This window comes from Cyprinus carpio, unplaced genomic scaffold, assembly GCF_018340385.1.
Source record: "Cyprinus carpio isolate SPL01 unplaced genomic scaffold, ASM1834038v1 S000006746, whole genome shotgun sequence".
NCBI classification, from domain to species: Eukaryota; Metazoa; Chordata; class Actinopteri; order Cypriniformes; family Cyprinidae; genus Cyprinus; species Cyprinus carpio.
In genome coordinates this window covers 299,394-320,480 of record NW_024879345.1, presented here as the reverse complement: position 1 = coordinate 320,480, position 21,087 = coordinate 299,394, and the positions used below count along the sequence as shown (strand labels likewise).

The following is a 21,087-nucleotide window of genomic DNA, read 5'->3' as shown; positions in this document are numbered from 1 at the left end:
TTTCTTTTTTCATACTCACAGTTGTTTCTTCTGGCTTCATTGCCACTTCATAAACATGATTTTTAATGTAAAACCCTGCAGAACATATAATGTATTAAAACCATAGCCTGTATAAGAACATGGACGTAGTGTCCGTGACGTCACCCGTAGTTTTCTAAAAAGTGTTTTTGAAGCTCAAAGCGGAGCGGCCCGTCGCCATCTTGGCAGATAATCGAAAATGGTCAAAGAGGCGGGAGCTGTTTACTGAAGCCACGCCCACCTAACTCGACGGCAGTGACAGCAGCGGCAATCCACCTGTCACTCAAGTGGCCACACCCTTAATTATGCAGAACTTTAAGGCTTACTATAATTTAAACGGATGAGTTATAAAAAAATTCACCCCCCTCACAGTTGTCATGAAGGGCAAAATTAGCTATATAGACCAAAATAATTTTTTGAACTATGCTGTAAACATGTTTTTTTTTTTTTTTCTGCTGTAAAGTTGGGCATTTTAACTTAGGGAGTCTATGGGACTGACTCCCTTTTGCAGCCAGTTGACGAATTACAGTTGAAGTCACTTCATTGCTGGCTTCACGAGAGAGAGCGCGAGGTTGCCGCTTGATTAAAACCAGTATTAGACTTTTTTTTACTAGAAAAATGACAAAATTTTCTCTCTGAAAAATCCTTGGAGATTGCAATCCATGCACTGTTATGTCTCGCTTGCACTTGCTGCAGCTCTCTTTATTATGGTATGTCCAAGTATTCTGTCGCTCCTCTGCAGTTAATGCAATTTTTAAATTTTCACATTTGTTGCCTGTGCATTTTCGAATTGAGTTCAAAATGATTCTTTATGTTTTTAAATCTCTTAATAATCAGGCACCGAGGTATCTGAGCTACTCCATCATTTTTTTTACTTTGGCTTTCAGTAATAGTCTCTTGTTTAGTACTTTGTAGGGTTGAAGATGGCAGAACGTTTGCACTTCATGTGACAGGAAAATGTTCAAATGTTAATGTGTTGTGTAGTTAACGAAATAGAGTAAAGCCGTTATCAATGCATTTATATAGATGACAAAACATGATTACAGCCATATATATATATAAACACACAGTACAATGAAAAATGAATAAAAATACAATGATTTAACAGCTATGTTTAAAGGGTGCTGTTCTTCCTCAAACATTTATACATGGACAATATCAACAGTGTGACATTAAACAAAGCTTTAGTGTGATTTCAAGTGGCCAGAGAAGAATTTACAATCATTTTCCACTTCATTCCATTATCAATATCAACATTAATATCTCATTTTCTATTTTTTTTTTTTTTAGCAGTATAGAAGAAAACCTTCACTGGTCATATTAACATTGATTTATTACCATTTATAGAGGTAAACTGTGGTAGTTATAACTGCATTCAAAGTCTTTTTTAAGCTGCTGCCAAATAAGCAGGGCATTCAGTGTGCTACATCTCATCTTTACCATAATATCACTTATTTTCAGCAGAAGAAAATCATGTCCAATGACACATCCTTCCAATAATATAGCAATGGACAATAATGCAGCTAAAATTGACAATCGATATATTAAAACTGGAAGTCAGTCAGCACAAGCTCAGAATATCCTCTAAAGTTTCCTTGAGTTCCAACTCAAATAAATACACCTTTAACCTTTTAAATAACACAACTGTAAAATGAAGACAATGTTTGCAAAAACATTGAAAATCTTGCAAAAGACTTAATTGTTCTATACTATGTTTCATATAAAATGCAATAACATTATTCTACAGAGTAAAGGCCAGTTCACACCAACACAAATTTGGTCAAATTTTTGCATTTTGTCTGTTCAAACCAATGCATAAAAAAGGAGACACTTATAGAAAAAGCAGAAATACCCTGGTTACTCCAGAACACAAAGTGTTGTGCTGTTCGAGACACCTGTTTTTCACAGAGAAGAAAGGAAATTAAAACAGTATTTACATGTTTTAAATAGCCCTCACTATGCTGTCTATCAAGCAACACCAAATACAAGAATACAGAGACAGAGAAAAGATTCAGACTTCTTCCTCTGTTGTTAAGCAAAACAGTCTGTTCACGGAGTCATGGTTTTATGAAACACCAACAGCTGAGAATTACATTCCCTATTCATATATATATATATATATATATATATACATATATATATATATATACACACACACACACACACACACACTTTAAAAACGTCACATTGCCAGCATGTAAATGTTAGTGACGGATGCATTAACAGCAGTTCTTTCAAATGAAATGTAACCGCACAAGATTTGTCTGTGTTTGGCGTGGTGTGAACAGGCCTTGAGTCGTAACTGACTGATGAGGTGAGTTTCTAGAGTTCTGGAGGAGGTTAAGGTAGGATCTTCTAGTTGAGCTGATGTTAACTGTGAGCTTCTGTCCCACACTCACTCTCCTCTGGAATATCCTGCAGATCTGAAAACCAGACAAAGCAGTGCGTGTTTGTGAGGTCTTCTTCAACATGCAATGTGATATAGACCAGAGGAAAAACTGATGGTTAAATATTAGGGTGAATCTCATAAAAACATTTTGATCATTGTGACAAAAATAAGCAAATTTTCCCCTGATTTTTTTTTTTTTTTTTTTACTTTTATACATCCAAAGTTGTGAATTAAACTTGAGCAAAATGTTTTTATATCACATAAAACATCAGCCAATAAAGCATTGTTTCCACCCAGTTTGTTTAAGAGAACCAAAGTTCCCTTTCAAGGGAACTTCGAACTGCGTCCTCTAGGGGTCGCTATGGGGAACACCTCGTCGTGACCCGTGTCTGAAGCATACAAATGAAAAAACACCAACGAGTTGGCCGGCGACAGCCTCTGACGTCACTACCGGTGCGACTATAAAACAGGCACTGGGGAAAACACGTCATTCTCTTCTTCGTCTTCACTGACTGTTTTGTTTGAAGCGTGCATCTGAAAGAACCGGTAAGAGCGCTCTTTCTCTGTCTATCATGGCGACTACTAGCAAGCGTTTAGACAATGTATGCATCCGTGTCGGCATTATTTGACACCCGATGATACACACGATCTTTACGTGATTTGTTTGGGTAAAGAGCACGCACGCGATGTCTTTGAGGAGGCAATCTGCGTGCATTGCGAGCGTTTTTTCAAGGAAAAAAGCTCCGCTCTCGTTCGTCTCTCTTTCCAAAAAAAAAAAAAAAAAAGGCAGCCATCTGCTTCCCGCGGTTCAGGACCCGCCGCTGCTGAGGCACGGAGGAGAATGAGCTCGTGAGAATTTCAGGTGGATCTGTCTGAATGGTTTAAAGAGGGACTTTCCCTTTCGCACTCATAATGGCGTCAGACGAGAGAGAGCCTCGGGAGGATGATGTTATATCTTTAACACTTTCTGATACTGAGGTTAGTGCTCTGCTGGGTTTTTACCCAGGAAAAGCAGGAGATATTTGAGGATGGTGAAGAAGCTGAGGCTGAGCCTTCTCAATTCTTCTGCTCTGCGTATGTAGAGCTGTTGGAGTTTATGGATCGCGCCTCGATGAGCGTTATCTTTCCGACCATAGCCCTTCCAGCTCAGGTGAGCCTTCCATTTCTGCCTGATCTCCATACTGAGATCGAAAGGAAATGAAAGAGGCCGTTTTCTTCTCGCATCCATCGGTTTCAGCATAAGAGTTTTGCCGACATTGAGGCGATGCACGAAAACGGCTATGAGAGAATGCCCCCTGCAGAAAGAGCTTTCATTCTGCGGGGGAGACATCCTCTCTTAATCTCCCTCCTTGCCATCTAAGCCCCTTCAAGCAATGCATCTTGCTTAAATGGCAGGGCATACGCAGCAGCAGGTCAGGCTGTGGCTTTATTACAAAATAAATGCTTCAAGCATATCAGACTGATCTGCTAAGAGACCTGGATAAAGGCGAAAGCCTTTTTCCTGATCAGGTAGCCGAGCTGTGCCGCACCACAGGCCTCTCTCCGGGCTACCAAGCAGGCCGCCTCTGCCAAGCGCAGGACTATGGCGGCCATGGTGGTGGCGGAGAGACATCTGTGGATGAACCTGGCAGACATCGGGAAGAAAGAAAAGGCTTTCTTCTCGATGGTCAGGTTTCGCCTTCTGAACTTTTCGGTATTTCCGTTGAGACGGTGATCGAGAAGTTCGGGGAGACGAAGGCGCACTCCGCTGCTTTCAGATCCTTCGTTCCACGAAGGTCCAGGTCTGAGCCCGAACAACACATAGGGGTCCTGGCCTGTCTCGATCTGAGGATCAAAGACGGGCACAGAAGGCTAGTGTCGCGACTCACGCTCCTCCCCCCCCTGCGGGCAGGGTTAAGAGGAATTGTGGGTCACAAGGGGGTAAGCAGAACCTAAGGGATGTGATCCAGACGAGGCAGCGTTCTCGTCTGAGTCAGAGTGATACTGAGGTATCTACTCGTTCCCTTTAGGGATTTTTAACTTCTGCTTTTATCCTCCCCTTCCTAATTCCCCTGTAACCACCAGCTCTCCACCTGATCGAGGTTAGGTGGAAACCTCTAACGCATAACAGTCTCCTATGCTGGACCTATAATGTTTTTGGCTGGTTCTATGTTCATAGCAACCACCTTACTGATGGTCCGGACTAAAAGGAGGCGCCCCTTGAGCGGGACTCCAGCACAGGAGGGTGGGAGTATAAAAATAACCCTTTCTGTATATACTTATGTGTAAATTGCTGGTGGTTATGTCTACTAATAAACTCTGTGAGTTTCCTTTGCAGTGCTCAGTTACAGTGTTTACTAAACACTCGTCAGCACCAGCCATCCGGATTCATGTTCCGGTATTAGGCGGCTGAGATCACAGGTTTCTGCGGGAGCCTCCTTGATCATCAGGCCTGGCACAGCACTGCAGGGAATTTCATGGATGTCCGGCCAGGTCACCCTGAGGGGTCTCCTGGCCTCTTAGGTGCTGTCGCATCCAGCGGGAAGTGAAGGTGGCAGTTACAGAAGTCTTCTTGTATATGCTGCCTCAGGTGATGCTCCCCTCGCTAGAGGTTTATAAAATTTGAGCTTGCCTCTCCTGTGCGGTTCAGCGCCTCTGCCATGCTTAGGAACCTTTAGGTACACACGCTAAGCTCTGTGTACTTTCTGAAAACCACATGGTGGTCAGTGTGCACGTGAACACTTTGCGCACTTTCTAAAAATCCACATATTGGTAAGTGTGCACGCAAGACTCTGCGCACTTTCTGAAATCCTGTATGGTAAGGGTTACGCGCTCCGCCTCGTTCCCTTTCTTGAGATGATTAGACCTTGGTTCCTTGGGCTCCATTCAGCCAGTGTGTATTTGTTTATACACTTCAAGCATCGCTTCCCTCAACATGAGGGGCTATTCGGGCGATTCTCGTGGTAGTTTAGCAGCGCTCCCCTTTTCCAAGAAGGGTCGCCTATGAGCGTGCTACTCTGGATTCAGGAGTTCTCCTCTCATATGAGACTGAGTTCACTGTTTTTCCCAGAGCGCTCCAGCATTATTTCCACAGATCGAGTTGATGACTCTCAAACATACTTTTTTGAGATGCACCATTCCATCTATGAGCTGCTCTATCAGAGTGCCACGAGAGCCCTTCCCTAGAACAGTATTTGAAAATCCATGATATGGTAAGTGTGCACGTGAAGTCTTTGCACACTTTCTGAAATCCACACTGTGGTAAGTTCGCACGCTAGTACTCTGCGTTCTTTCTAAAATCCTATATGGTGAGGGCTTCACGCGATTGCTTCGTGCCCTTTCTTGAGTTGGTAAAAGCCCCGTTCATCTTGGGCGCCACTCCACCCATGTATCCTCGGATACCTATCTAAACAGGGTGTTGCTACTGGAGATCTGTTGAGACAGCTCCTTCAGCAAGCTTTTGCGGAAGCAAGCTGTAGCCCCTGTGTGACAGGCAAGACTTAGTATAAAATGCTAGGTTCCTAGCCGTATCCCTTTAAAGGAATCTTTCCTGATTCCAAGCCTTTAGCTCTACCACTGGGCCGAGGCCCTAACAATTAAGTTGGGTATGTAGCTTAGGCCTTTGGCCATAAGGGGTATTGTCACAGACAGCCGTCTAAACCGTCCCGGGGGCAACTCCCATTGAAATGGTAGAGTTGGTACTTAGTGTTCGCCATGATTCTGGCCTGCACTCCCCTCAGCATGGCGGCGTGGGTATACTGTTCCCCATAGCGACCCCTAGAGGACGCAGTTCGAAGTTCCCTTGAAAGGGAACGTCTCAGGTTACGAATGTAACCATGGTTCCCTGAGTAGGGAACGAGACACTGCGTCCTCTAGCTCCCTGCCATGCTTCGGACGCAAGCTTCAGACGAAGAAGTGAATGACGTGTTTTCCCAGTGCCTGTTTTATAGTCGCACCGGTAGTGACGCCAGAGGCTGTCGCCGGCCAACTTGTTGGTGTTTTTTTTCATTTGTATGCTTCAGACACGGGTCACGACGAGGTGTTCCCCATAGCGACCCCTAGAGGACGCAGTGTCTCGTTCCCTACTCAGGGAACCATGGTTACATTCGTAACCTGAGACGTTTTTACTCTCTGGGAAACTGCTGCAAAGTATCATAAAATTATAAAAATAAAAAATGAAAATTTGCTAAAAACACTCAGTCTCAGGCCATCCAGTATGTAGATGAGTTTGTTTTTTATCAGAACAGATTTATAAAAATGTATCATTACATCTCTTGCTCGCTGGTGGATCCTGTGCAGTGAATGGGTGCCGTCAGAATGAGAGTCCAAACAGCTGATAAAACATACCCCACTCCAGTCCAGTCCATCAGCTAACATCTTGTAATGTGAATATGAATTTGGTGTTTGTAAGAAACAAATCATTAAGGCATTTGATGAGTCCATCATCATAACACTGATTCTTTCAGTGAAAAATCAATGTTTGAACTTTGCATATATTTCTCTCCTGATTCAGACCTTTTCGCTGCAGAAATCAACATTATGGATTATGGACCAGAAGCAACCTATTTGAAGCTAAAAATGCCTAAATGATGGATTTGTTTATTACAAGCTCTAAACAATTTGTTTATTAACAGCTATTTGAACTCTCATTCTGATGGCACCCATTCATTGCAGCAAATTATATTTTTTGAGTTAACTATTCCTTTAATAGTGACCTTTGCTATTAAACAAATAAAATATTGAATGCTTTTGATTTTATATGTTCATTTATTTATGAATGTATGCTTTTTTAAGCTATATCTCTAAATGTTCATAAAAACACATGGATGAAAATATAGCTGTTGATAAGTTTTAATAGATTCATCTTCACTGCAAATACATGGACAAGAACCAAGAAAGAGAGGCAGGACATTACATGTTCCTAGAGTAACAGATAAAGGGAAAGGAACACTACATGACTGAGATTTATTTTAGGAGGACTCACCTCTGGGACTGTCCTCTGGCTTGCCATCCACCTGAACTTCTGTTTCCTGTGAGATCAGTGTGTCACGTGTGTCCATCGTGTCTTTAAGCCGGATCTCTTGGAGTTGTTTTTCAAGCTGAATTGGCGCTCTGTCGCCCTTCTTGTCCTGGGCGGCCCGTAGTCGGATCACTTCTCCTTGCAGGAGGTTGTACTTGCGCTGAAGCTCGGTCAGATCTCCTTGAGTACCCTCAGGACCACCTGCCTTCAGCTCTGCTGCTGTAGGGGGACACAAGTCCTTCTGCATGTACACCTCCAGGAAAGAGTCCTGTTTGATCACTGCAGCCTACAGACACAGCAACAATGAATCATTTAGTGCATACTCGTCTAAAATCTCACAGTTTAGCACACGTCTCTGTCTAAATCTCACCTGTAGTGCATGAAGCTGAGTGCTGAGGTTCACAAGTCTTTGGCACACCTCCTACAACACAAATAGTTCAGACAGTTATCTTTGTTTTATTATCTTCAGTATTTATTTTTTAAAGCTTTTTTAAGGTGTACCTCATTTAACATCTTGTCCTGCAGCTGGTTCCCGTTCCTGTCCTGTGAAATGTAATAATAAATAAGAATAATACATCCGAAATGTACTGGAATGTATCAGAGGAACAATTTTATGTAAAATGTCAGACCTTTATCTTGTTGGACGAACTGTTTATTTCACTAATTCCGTTAACTGATATCGTTCCTTTATCTATTTCGAGGAAAGAAATATGAGAGATGAGGAGGAAACATTGGAGTTTCATTTCAGTCAAAATACCTGCACACCATGGGGACAATATAATACAATATAAGCAAAATAAGACATGTATTAGTTTATATTTATGTATATATGTACTGTATATGACATACTACAATGTCCAGTTAATACTGTCTTTTACTGTCACGAATGACATATATAAATATAACTACAACTAATTTTAAAGTTAGCTGGGATTAATCAGGATTAATGACAGAAACCCCTGCACTAAATGAGTTATTAGCCTACAGCCCTAATACATAAATGCATTATTTCCCAGTAGAAATGATCAGAATATTCTTAAAACATCATATGTTTCCGTAAGAAGCAAAAGTCTATAAAGAGATTGTGGCAATGTATTATTATTATTTTATTTTTTTTGTTTTAATTTCACTATACTTTGTTAGATGTGTGCTTAAAAACTAATTGCCACTGATGTAAGAACAATAAATGTAATTGAATGAAACAAATCTCTGAAACTACTCTTAATATCTTTTTTTTCCAAATTCCGTTTTTTCTGTTTTATTTTAGCTCCTTTTAATGGTTGAATTAAATTTTTTTAATCAAAAAACATGTCTAATGAATTAAAATCATGAAACTTGTAAATTTTCACATCAGTTTATTAAAAGTTTGACAAAAATGTTTTATTTTTTCTTCACTATATGTTTTATTGTTACCTAATTCTGTGTTTTAGCATGTCTAATTATTTAAATGCATAAAAACAACTTAATTTTTTTTTTTTCTTAAAATAGCCTTATGAGTTTTTTTTCTCTCTCAGAAATTCTGTTGTGTATTTACAAAACATTAATTAACAAATAAATTCAAAAAAAATTAAAGTATCTCTTAATTATTGAAAATTAAGCAAACTTAATTTTTTGGTAAACAAAGGGGATTAAAATTATACTATTAAATACTATTAAAATTAAAACATGGAAGAAATGTTGTGTGATTATTCCTAAATAAAAATACGGTTTATTTCTTTTAAGTAGTAGTAGTAGTAGGATATGTACACACTACCAAACAACAGTAATACATTTCTTGCAAATACTTGTCTTTAAATTAAACCAGACTTTTATTTTGACGGGTTGCCGTGAATACCTTTACAGTTCTGTGTATGTGATATGACGCTAGTTTTACTCAAATCAAACGGTCAAATGCTGATGAAGAGACTCTCAGAGCAGTTCTGAGATGTTGTTCATGTGTTTACGTCCTCATTTAGTGAGACAGCAGACGCTGAAATCACCGCGAGCGTCACGCATGCTTCAAATCTAGCGACCCGGGAACAATTGCCGGGACACATTACCCGTGTATTTTCCGGAATCGCAGTGTGTAAGGGGCTTATGTGTGTAATAAACGAAACTTTCTGCACCATTCATTAACAGAGACACGCAGAACATGCAGGATCCATATTTAAATCGACTTTTCCGGCTTAATATTTACAGATACTAGTCCATATCACAATTTGATTTAAGTGTAATGACCTACTTTTGATTAATTAATTCAAAATTTGACAAATTCCATGGCATTCCGTGTTAAACTGTAAATTCCATTTTTATGACTGGATTCCGCGTTTTCCGCATCACGGAAATCATAGGGCCCTAGATTCATTATATTTTTAATATTATTTTTTTACTGTATTAACAACAATAACAAAATACAGATTAATAAATGGTGTACAGGTGACATGTTCTTTAGATAATTAACATGTTTGTTTACATAATAAAAAAAAGAACATAGATCACAATGTATGCCAATGACAAATATGGTACCTGTTGTTTTCGAGGTGAATTGTACCTCTGTCGATTCACCGTTCAATCTGCAGGAACCCGACAGCACTTCACTCAGTCTGTCCACTGAATTCACAGACAAATAAGAAAGTAGTGTTAAAGTCCTTCATTACTAAGTGTTCTCTATAATGCTGTAGACTCTGCCTACCCTCAACAATGGCCTCATTCAGTAGCTTTTCCGCCTGGGGAGCGTAGGGCGTATCTGCTCTGAATATATTTCTAGAGTTTGTGGGAACATTGACATTCTGACCTCCGCTGGCTTCGGCCAAATCAGAGAACAATGTCACGCGCTCCTGTAACAGCTCCAAAACTTCACGATCCTTCTGCTGGATATCAGCTAGAGAGAGAATGAAATTGAGAAAGGAAATATGGTTTGACCACAGATAGAGATGATTGCTGGATTTCCTGTTTGATACAAACCTCTGAGTCGTCGTAGCAAAGCTTTGTCCTCAGTTTCAATCAGAGGGAAATCCTCTCTTGATGGACAGCTGCAAAGGAGAAATAGAGATGAAGTGATGAAGTGTTTGGTGTGGACTGTGTGGAGATATTTTAGCAGTGAGTTGTTGGAGTTGACCCTGACTTGCTCACTGTCCGCTGAATGAGTTTCATCCAAGTGTTTCTGTCCTCTTTGGAGGCGGCGTGGAGCTCGTACATCTCTGGAGGTGTGGAGTGACTGATGAGGAACATTCCTCGCTCCTGATTGGCTATATCTCTCACAATCAAATTCTGAAGGCACAGTACTGCCGGTTTGTCCTGAGAAAAAGAAAAGAAAAGGCTATTTATTGGTTTAATCGAAAATCAAGATTTCCACTTTAAGCCTCTTTTGTTCCATACATCCTTAAAGCATTTTTTACTTAACCCAAAGTATAATTTTTTCAGTCTAGGCAGTTTGATTTTGATGTAGTGTGATGGAGAACACGGTTTAAATGAATCCACTAATAGTCGGCCAATAGAAAGCTGTGACTCACCAGACAGGGAAAAATATACTTCTGGTCTTTTTCCTGCATGAACACCAGGATGTCTGTCATTAACAAAACGTGCACATCTATACAGAAGAAAAAAAAACACTAAGTTACTGACAAATCTTCCCATATACCAACTATTTCACTTACTCGCACACATAAACACTAAAAGCACCTTTGAGTCTGGAGCCTTGAGCAGTCTTCCAGAGCAGTGCTCCCTCGTGAATGAGTCTACGGCGCAGCAGCTCTCCTCCACCAAACACTCCTCCACCCTTAACCTTCGTCTCAGCTCGTGGGTCCAGACGGGACTGGATCTCCTGCAAACGCTGTGCTCGCTCTAACTCTTGAACCTGCTGGTCCACGGAACACAGCAGCTCCCGGATCAGCGTCAGAGAGTCAGCCAGAGATTTACTCTCTTCTTCATTACCTGTGAAATCAAACCAAACCTGTCCTCAGATCACCTCATATCAGAACCCAGGGCTGTTTCCAGGAACTCAGTAGCTGATGAGCACTAGGCTCCCTTTCTCTTTCACATACAACACCTGTTGATGCTGATTTTCATCGAGTAATTTAACTAAAGTGTTTGATATAAACGGATGACACACTAGGCATATTATTTGCATGTACTTATTTTTGTCAATCTAAATTAATTCAGTCTGGTTTTAGATTCTGAAGGTTGTGTTTATATGAACCCTAAACTTTGCAAAACCAAAACTCCATCTGTGACAGAAATGGGGGGAAAAAACCTTCCTCTGGCCAGACGAATCAACATGGTGTGGTTTAATTCCATAATAATAATATAAAGTCTTATAATGCAGTCCATAATAACACATTATACAAAATCATGCAGTGCAAAACAAGAATTTAGTTTGGACAGACTTTAGTTTTACATGATCAAACAAGGACTGGCTGTAATTTTGGAGTACATGTCTCACCTTTAGTGTTGTCTAGTATGCGCTTGATAAGTACAGGGTATTTAGTGATGCGTTGAGTGACGAGTAAGATGCACTCTTGGACACCATGCCGACGCAGCAAAGAACCTCTGCTTACCCGCGACAGAAAAATATAGTTTATTAAAAATATTCAACTCAACAAAATTAACCGGAACCTTATGCTGACATGCATGTGTTTTTCTGGCTGCGCTCTCACCCGTATGAACTGTTGGAACCTTTTGTCACGGGCCAACAGCTCCTTATAGAGTTTCACAGCTTTCAAGTGTCGACTGCAGAATTCAACGTAGCATTTCCTCATCTCTTCCGCATTCTGTCCTGAGAACTGAAGCAAAGAAAATTTCATTCAAGTCGAGACAAATGCCTGAGGTCTAAGCACTTTGAAGGGTGCAAGGTATTACTGTGCCCATATGAGCATGTTGCGTACATGTTTATTGAGGCTAAATAAATAAATTATTCCATCCCTGTTTATTTGAAGACCCTAAAAAAAAAAGTGTCATGCATTGTGCTTCAAAATGCGATTCTCCGTGATATTCCACAAATTCACTTTGATATTTACATCACAAATACATTCTAAGACTGTTTTTCTTTTTTACTGACTACAGTAATATGTTTGTTGGATGATAAAATTAGTCAGTTTGTGAGTCCAGGGTTCCCACGGTCATGAAAATATCAAATTGTGATTGAGTTACTATAGGATTAGGGTTTGGTTTATGCTTAGTAATTATGCATTATTAACCGTAACTGCTATAGAAGTACCAACTATTCTTATGTGATCTGTATGTCAGAAGTTCACCTGCTCCACCAGGAGATCTCCCAGCTTTTGGATAGTGAAGTTGCGGGCGCTGCTGGGCGCCAGGCTATCGTTTCTTCTCTGCAGTAGTTGGCTCAGGAAATTTGAGTGAATAGACAGCAGCTGATCTAAGCAGGGAAAGATGATGTGAACTACACCCATCTCCATCAACACCTCTTCCAGCATTCCTCTGCGAAACACCCCCTCCATGATCCGCAGCGTACGCACGTGGTTCAGCTCCGTCTGAATCAGCTCTAAAAGACACAGATGCATTGATTTATATAAAAGAAAGACATTACAGTACAAAGTGCCTGATAGTACAAAGGATGCATCTACACTAAGGATTATGCACAGATCCAATATTTTGACAATCATTTTTTGTCTTGTCTGTTCATATGATTTAACTCACCAGAGAACTTAAATATCGTAAATGTGTCGGGTAAGAGAGACGGTATACAGCTGACGATACCCCAGGACCAAGGTTGGGAAACACTGACTTAACCAAATGTGTTTCCATTAAAGGCCTATTCAGACTAAATGTTCAGTGCAAAGTAAAATTTTTTAAAAAGAAACAATGGCTTCCTACAGTCTTATTCACACCACATGGGAACATCTTTATGAAGAGCAGTCTACTTGTTTTCTCTCACTTTTCTGATTCAATTCTTCCAGCATTTTCATTTTACATTCAATGTAACTAGGCCTTAACACCTCACCAGAGCCAAAACTCATAAGTGTTTTTGAGGCTTGCACGCATGTAACAAGATAAGATCCATCCCAGAACTAGTTGAATGTGCATGAATGTGTTAAAAGTATGGTCCATGACTATCTCACCGTATATGACGTCTTGTCTCTTGATGACGTCTTTGCGTTGAGACTGTAGATAAGAAGAGTCCACAGCCAGACTCCAGGAATCTGCTTCAAAATCCTTCCCATCCTTCTCCAGCTCCTCCATCATTGACGCATAATACATTTCTCCTGCAGAAACCTTTGTGAGAACACAGCAAACCTTCCCATTTTCATTCTGCTTTGTGAACGTCTTGACTTTTACCTTCATCATGAAGGGATTCCATGGACATGGCTCTGTTCCTGAAGTTCAGAGAGTCTGTGGAGTGAGACAGAATCCTTCTCAGTCCGACAGGAGAATCATCATTCAGACTTCTGTTAGAAAATCAAAAACAAGCCATTTCTGAAGCAGTTAAACATGCATATTTGATGCTGCTGCCGAACACTGTTGAGAGCCTCACAGACTCATGAATTCAGCAGCCTTTCGTCTCTTATTCCTTAACTATATGACGTCACTCTGTCGTTTATTCTAATTACATTTCCTATACTTGATTTGACATGACATTTAATTCAAACACACTAATAGAGAAGTCATCTTTCCTCTTAATGCGACACAAAAATGTACATAACTCACACATTCTGTTTGTGTGTGTGATGAGTGATCAGATTCTTTACCCTGCAATGTTATTGGTGGAGACGCTCTTGTTGAGGGACAGCGTGGAGCGTCCTTTGCGGGATCCGAGGAAAGACTGTCTCAGTGTCTCTGATGGGTAAATGGCTGAACTCGGCCTCTCCTTCAGTATTGGATCTGGAAAAGGAAAACACATTTCTGAATAAAACCTTTTCTATAATGAGAAGATACTGTTTAACCGCCACTGCAACATACTGCAAGAAAATTCCACATCAAATGCCACTACAGTCTGTACTGCAACTGCTCACTAACAAGATATTGGTTTAAAGAAGTTGTATTATTATTATTATTATTATGAATTAGTGACAGGAAACGGCCATGAGAATGAAAAATATATCTATAAATATTAGATAAAAGATGTAAGGAATAACAGAGAGAAACTCACTTTTGCTGCGGAGGGCCACATTATGTAAAGTTGCGGTGTTCCTGACCAGAGCCAGCCTCTGTTGCTACAATTCATTAATATGTTGTATGATTTCATATGAATTAATGCAATTAAATAACATTAACACAGATTCAACCATTTGCTTAATCTAATATAATAAGCAAAATATCCTAAACATTTCCACCATAGACTAGAAAAAAATTGTGCAAACTCACTGCCTTAATTTACATAAGACTTACTAAACTAAATCAAGTTAAACAAAAAAAAAAAAAAAACTCTATACTTGCTTGCCTTAATTATTGGGAGCACTCTTTATTCTCAGCTGTAAGTACCTATAGCAGGGATTCTCAACTCCACTTTCCTGCAGAGTTTAGCTCCATCTCTAATAATACACACCTGAACAAGCTAATCAAGGGCTTCAGGATCACTAGAAAGTTGCAGGCAGATGAGTTTCATTGAGGTTGGTGCTAAACTCTGCAAGAAAGTGGACACTGAGGGCCAGAGTTGAGAACCCCTGACCTACAGTATGACAGAAATCTCTCAGATTTCATTATATAAAAATTTCTTCACCTGTGTTTTAAAGACTAATCAAAGTCATATAGGTTTGGAACAACATGAGGGTGAGTAAATGACAGAATTTTCATATTTGGGGGAACTAACCCTTTAACTAGGGTTAACTTCTCTACTACCTCTAGGTGTCAGTGTGTTATGAAAGTCTGCTCCATTAGCTATTAGTTATTACAAACAATTAGTTGACATTTATCAGTCTGTATTATTGGATACATAAGAACACTATCATAATGTTGCCTTTTAGACAAAAAAATCATAACCTTTCGTCCAATGTGAAACTCAAATTTTTGATATTATATATGCCAAACAGACAAATATTTGGTCACCAGCTCAGTGCTGCACTCATTAGTTATATATCCCCCCTCTATTGACGCTTACCTTCTGTTTCATTTTGGCGCAGTTGGCCAGTGTGTCACGGCAGCGGTTGTGAATGGTCACATTGCAGGCTGTGAAGATAAAGAAACAACATCACTGATAATTACTATTTGATGAATCCTTTTGAGTGTGGTTAATGATTTCCAACACAACTGAGCTAGTTTCTTGTCTCTTGTATCACTCCCTACTATCTTTCCCACATAATAAAATAGTTTAAACCCAAATCAATATTTCATGTGCATTCATATATTTGGAAAGCAGCCGTGTAATAATAGGGACAATCCTGCCACTCAGATGTGCATGGGTGAAACAAAGGCCATTTAAATCAATCTAATAAGGTTAAATTCTGATCTCACAATCATAGAGACTTGATCAGAAAATCTTGTTTCAACACAAATGTCAGAGAGTTTAATTTTGGGGCATTCGGCACAGAGAAGGTGTTATCTCTTCGGTGATGTGTGTATATGTATTGGGTGTCAGTGGGAGTCAGTGCCATCTCTTCTGTGTGAACAGACATATCTTTGTTCTGGTCAACAGCAGCTCCAGGCGATATCGCTGAGCTCGATCTGATTCACTGGACAAGCAAATGCATATAATCACATCCACACACACATACTTGTTTTTTCTAACCCCTACTAATAATATGCCGCACAAAGGACGGATGCAAAAATGAATGCTCGGGCAAACTGCTATTGAGTTGGTGTTGCTATAGAACCAGTGAATGCCGTTTACAGGTTTCATAGAAAGAGAATGATGAGTACCAAATCAGCTCATATAAAAATTTAATACTTTCATGGTTGTGGATGAAATCTGTCCACACAAGAACCAATGCAAACATAATGACTTGAGAAATAAAACTTCATCATGTTTTGAAGAAGAGTGGCTTGATTAAGTGGTGGAAATCTGAGATGGCAGCCAAGGCAGTTGATTGTTTGAGTGTCAGTGTGAGGTCTGAGTTTTTATGCAAGATCTCTTTTAAGTCTGAATGAGTGGTTCTCTCAAGAAAAACATCACTTCTTTCAATCTGGGAACTTTGTACCATATACTTTTATTAGATGTCATTGGATTGCCCCAGAACTCTAGGCCTGCTTAGAATTCACCTGCTGGTGTACAACTCCTAAAAAAGGACAACACATTACTTTATGGATCCTCTAAGTGGTTCAGTGGCTGCCAGTGTTCTGCAGTGGATTACAGCCTTATTTTAAATCTGAATTAAGGATCTGATCCTGTTGGGTTTCTCCTGGCCGTGTAGCACATGGACTATCAGAGCTTTGATTTAATTATAATATAATAATTTATAATATAAATATAATTTAATTTAATTATAAACTTCTCATAAAATTACATCAACTGGTATATTCTGTAATGATGTCAGTGATCACTGTGTAATCGCTTAAAAAATATTAAAAAAAATGAAGAGCAGGCTTTCTTGAATGATTTATATTATAGTCATCTTAGAAGAGTAACTCTAATACAGAATGTTGAACTGGCATGGGAATATTTTCTATCAATTTTTTTCAGTCCATCTCAAATAAACATGTTTCCATTAAGAAGTTCAGGATCAGTGGTAGACCCCAATTAGTTGGTATCTCAGCCGGGGAACACAGAGGTACTCATGCAGCAGGGTCAGGGCTCCGAGAACACCTAGGTGCAGGCTGTACTGGACAGACAAGACAGGTAGACACCGACAGCACCGGACAGACAGGACAGGGTGAGTTCTTCCAGATCTCTTTTCGACAAAAGAGAGCAATAGCTGAGGCGCATGACATGAAACAATAATCCGACAAATGACTGCTTGAACCAGCACTAGATAAAGAGTGAGCATTAAGGAGAAAGTGGGAACAGGTGTCATCGCAAAGCAGCGCGAGCGCCGATTGCGATAACTAACAGGTGCGGGTGTGTTAGAGTGTGTGTGTGTGTGTGTGTGTGTGTGTGTGTGCGCGTGTGTGCATGTGTGTGTGGAAGGATAGAGAGAGAGAGAGAGAAGATAACCTGACTCATGACAATATTATATTATATTATAAAGAATTGAACTGTTCTGTGTGAGAATTTTTTTTTAATGATTTTTAATTGAATTTCTTAGTAACAGCACTGCAAAATATGTTTTTCCAGGTAACCTAAAATGTGCACCATTTAGTTATATCAAGGGTCAAATCAAATAATAGCACAATAAAGTTAAAAGTTACACACTTTTTTTATGTTTGTGCTGTACAGGGGTGCGTTTCCCAAAAGCATTGTTACCTAACTATGGTCGTTAGTTTCATTGAACTCTATTGGTAACAATGGAACTTGCGACCATAGTTCCTTTTGGGAAACGTACCCCAGATCTGGTACAAAGAATGTTTTTGCTCAGGTGGCCGAAATGTCCGCCCAATAGAAAAAAGATTTGAGGAAACATTGCTTCACAGAAACCTTTTGTCATTTGTTTTTTTATTTTTTATTTAAACAACAACAACAACAACTGTTTAATATGTTTCTCAAGCCGTTTGGTTTATGAGGACACATGAATCATCATCATGAGGACCAATGTTATACAAAGTTGAGTACATTAACCATGCATACAAACACACACACACACACACACAAATTATATTAACAAAAATCATATCTATGCCCTTTTTTCACAATGCTTCTATTCCCAATTCATACAAAAACATTTTAGTTTTTTGTGAAAATGTGAAAATATGGTCTATGAAAAACTGATCTCTGAATGTCACATATTTCACATATACATGTAAACTCTGCTGATCACGGATTGGCCGGAGAAAATCGTCACTACCTGCGTCACTGAACTTGCAACACAAACACAACAGACCCGCTAGATTTAAATCAGCACAGCCAGCGAAGGCTCGAATGTAACTGATTTGAACGAGGGCGCATTATTTTAACAACCAAAAAGTGTCTAGTTTCGTTGTCTGTTGCGGAAGTACAAACGTTCCACTCGCTGATAACAGAGGAGCGGATCCAGTGAGAACTTGATGGAGTGACGCAAAATGAAAACGTTTTTCAGGAGTAGCGGCAGTAGAGGCGGCACAACTATAACAGCATGTGAATAATCCCACCCACTCTAAAGCAATACTAAACTGCAGTGGAAATGCAAACCGAGCCGGGCCGTGGCGTACCGTCACCATTTCTGGGTTCAAGCAGTGCTAACATACACATAAGCCCCTTTCACACTGCACGTTGGTCCCGGAAAATTGCCGGATCGCCTTCCATGTGAACGCAAACACGTCCCAGGATTGATTCCGAGATCGATCCCGGGTTGGGGACCTAGTAACATTGCCGGGTTCAGTCCCAGAACAAGCTCTATGTGAACAAAAGCCAGAACCAATGCAGTAAAGGGTGTGTCGTATTCGTGCGACTCTTTTACCAGGTGTTTTGAAGGCAGATCAATGTTTGCGACGAAAAAATATGTGCAAATTGTAATGAAGCAGAGATCAGTTAGCTTCTCACTATCCACACTGAAGCTGAGATCGTTCGCCAGCTTAAGTGAATGTTAACATGCCTAGCGTTTTCGACTAATACATTTGCCGGGACACATTACCCGTATATTTTCCGGAATCGCAGTGTGAAAGGGGCTTTACTGTGTTCTTTAGTACTACCGAGTGGAACATGCATTTGGGAACTATTTATTATAATTGACTGTAACTGTTGTGTGCACCGTGAGTTTTTATTAAAAATTAATAGTGCTCATGCTGAGAGGGTATTCTCAGATGAAACGGAGTAGATTAATTAATTTATATTTACATTTATGCATTTGGCTTTTATTCAAAGTGACTTGCATTCAAGGTGTACATTTAGTTCATACATTCTCTGGGAATCCCATCACCTTGGGTGTCTATACAGCGGCATGCTCAACTGTTTGAGCTACAGGAATGCTTAGCCATTTAAAACACTACAAGAAATAAATGTTATTTTATTATTTTAAGCAAACTGCTCATTATTCATTGCCAATATTGTCAGTAGATTGTGAAACAGACAATAGAAGGCCCTAGCACTTTTCGAAATCAGTCTTCATCAGAGGATGTTTATTGGCTGTAATCATGCTGATAATCTTATAAGTGGCCTAATATTGGCTAATTAATCATCCTGGATGACATACGGTATCTGCCTAGTTTGCTATGACTACTGCCATTGGCCAGAGGAGAACTGGTCCCCGTCTGAGCCTGGTTTCTTTTTTTTCTTCATTACTGTCAACTGATGGAGTTTGGGTTTCTTGCCACTGTCACATTTTTCTTGCTTAGCTGGATTTGAAAAGACAATTAATATACAGTTATATTATGAATTTAACTTCCCTGACAACAAATTTGAACTAAAATAAGTTGAATAATGATACTATTAACTTATCTAAACCTGCTTAGCTGAATTGAACTCTTTTCATTACTGACTGATTTTACAACAATAACACTCTTATTTATCCAGTTTATTCATATGTAGCTGCTTTAAAACAATATGTATTGTATACAGAGCTATATTAATGTGTCTTGACTATATTTGACCATATTTCATAAAACAAGCTTTCGTACAGTTTATAAAGTAATCATTAATTATAACATAAAAAAAAGAAAAAAACCTTATACTGGTTATGTTTATGATGAGCGTTTGTGTGAGAGTGTGTGCATGTGTTGTCTGTGTGACAGACTGTGTGTTAATCTTTCTAATGCCTCGATCCCCTGATGCTCAGACTCCAGATTATGGGTGTTATAAAGGAGGGGAGGATTTGGGGTAGCAGCTGTGCACAAGGCAAAAGGGGGGGGGGGGGCTTTGTACAGAAAGATAACAAAAGACCTCCATTCTGTACAACAACAACAGACTTCAGAGAAGACCATGCAGAATGAATCCATGTATTATCTGTCAGAGGTCTTACATTAGATTAAACAACATATTAACTACAACGTCTTCCTTTTAATGTAGGTTGATGTCATTTAGACAAATTGAGAAAATATAACCCAGAGCAACCAAGCATTTATGAAATTTAGCATAAAACTACTCAAATATTAATATGGTAAATTATCTGGATTATCGACACAAGGGAAATAAAACCAATCCAAACCTTCATTGTACACAATAAGTGCAAGTGTCAGTCTCTCAGTTCCCCTCCTCCATTTCACCTCCACCATGTTATCAGCAGTGACAGTGTATTCAAACCCCCACAATCCATCTCTCCTCACAACTATAATTATTCACCTGTATCGGAATAAATGCATCTGCTCTAGGCAAAAACTGCTGCTCTCTGTGTTGTGCTAATTAAGAGATGCCTTCCTTTAACCCTCTGGACCAATACAATCCTTCAAGGTCTCTTTCAAACCTAGGTCATAGTTAAGCCAATGTCAACCAGTTTAGAGAAATTCTGTCATTCTTTACTCCACTCCAGTGAGTTGTCTCCTGAAGTAACATGATCATGGTATATAATGAACAAATCAAATCACTGATCAACTCATGTATACGCAATTCCAAAAATAAAATATGATAATGTGTCAACAACATCAAACCTCAGTAGTTGTGTTTCCATTACCCTTCAAATTGCGAAAATTGAAATTGAGAATTGAAAATATGCCCAACAGAAACACGTCAATTTCTCAAAAACTCCCATACATCCGAAAATGTTTTACGCTCGCATGAGGTGGTTTTTCAGGCAATTTAAAAAAA

The 21,087-nt window shown here is 39.6% G+C and overlaps 1 protein-coding gene across 1 annotated transcript in view; it reads right to left on the bottom strand.

Moving 5' to 3' along the window:
* Positions 1 to 1,020: 1,020 nt before the first annotated feature.
* Positions 1,021 to 21,087, bottom strand: part of arhgef2 (rho/rac guanine nucleotide exchange factor (GEF) 2) — a 46,710-nt gene continuing 26,643 nt past the window's right edge. The window contains exons 3-21 of the mRNA XM_042755710.1: positions 15,442 to 15,509; positions 14,494 to 14,557; positions 14,093 to 14,225; positions 13,683 to 13,792; positions 13,466 to 13,609; positions 12,638 to 12,888; positions 12,041 to 12,166; positions 11,827 to 11,944; positions 11,067 to 11,318; positions 10,898 to 10,974; positions 10,510 to 10,682; positions 10,350 to 10,417; positions 10,078 to 10,266; positions 9,912 to 9,995; positions 8,036 to 8,097; positions 7,908 to 7,949; positions 7,777 to 7,827; positions 7,371 to 7,692; positions 1,021 to 2,441 (exon numbers count right to left, since the gene is read on the bottom strand). Of these exons, the coding sequence (XP_042611644.1) occupies positions 2,389 to 2,441; positions 7,371 to 7,692; positions 7,777 to 7,827; positions 7,908 to 7,949; positions 8,036 to 8,097; positions 9,912 to 9,995; positions 10,078 to 10,266; positions 10,350 to 10,417; positions 10,510 to 10,682; positions 10,898 to 10,974; positions 11,067 to 11,318; positions 11,827 to 11,944; positions 12,041 to 12,166; positions 12,638 to 12,888; positions 13,466 to 13,609; positions 13,683 to 13,792; positions 14,093 to 14,225; positions 14,494 to 14,557; positions 15,442 to 15,509 (2,387 nt within the window). The 3' untranslated portion in view covers positions 1,021 to 2,388. The remainder of the gene's footprint in view (positions 2,442 to 7,370; positions 7,693 to 7,776; positions 7,828 to 7,907; positions 7,950 to 8,035; positions 8,098 to 9,911; positions 9,996 to 10,077; positions 10,267 to 10,349; positions 10,418 to 10,509; positions 10,683 to 10,897; positions 10,975 to 11,066; positions 11,319 to 11,826; positions 11,945 to 12,040; positions 12,167 to 12,637; positions 12,889 to 13,465; positions 13,610 to 13,682; positions 13,793 to 14,092; positions 14,226 to 14,493; positions 14,558 to 15,441; positions 15,510 to 21,087) is intronic.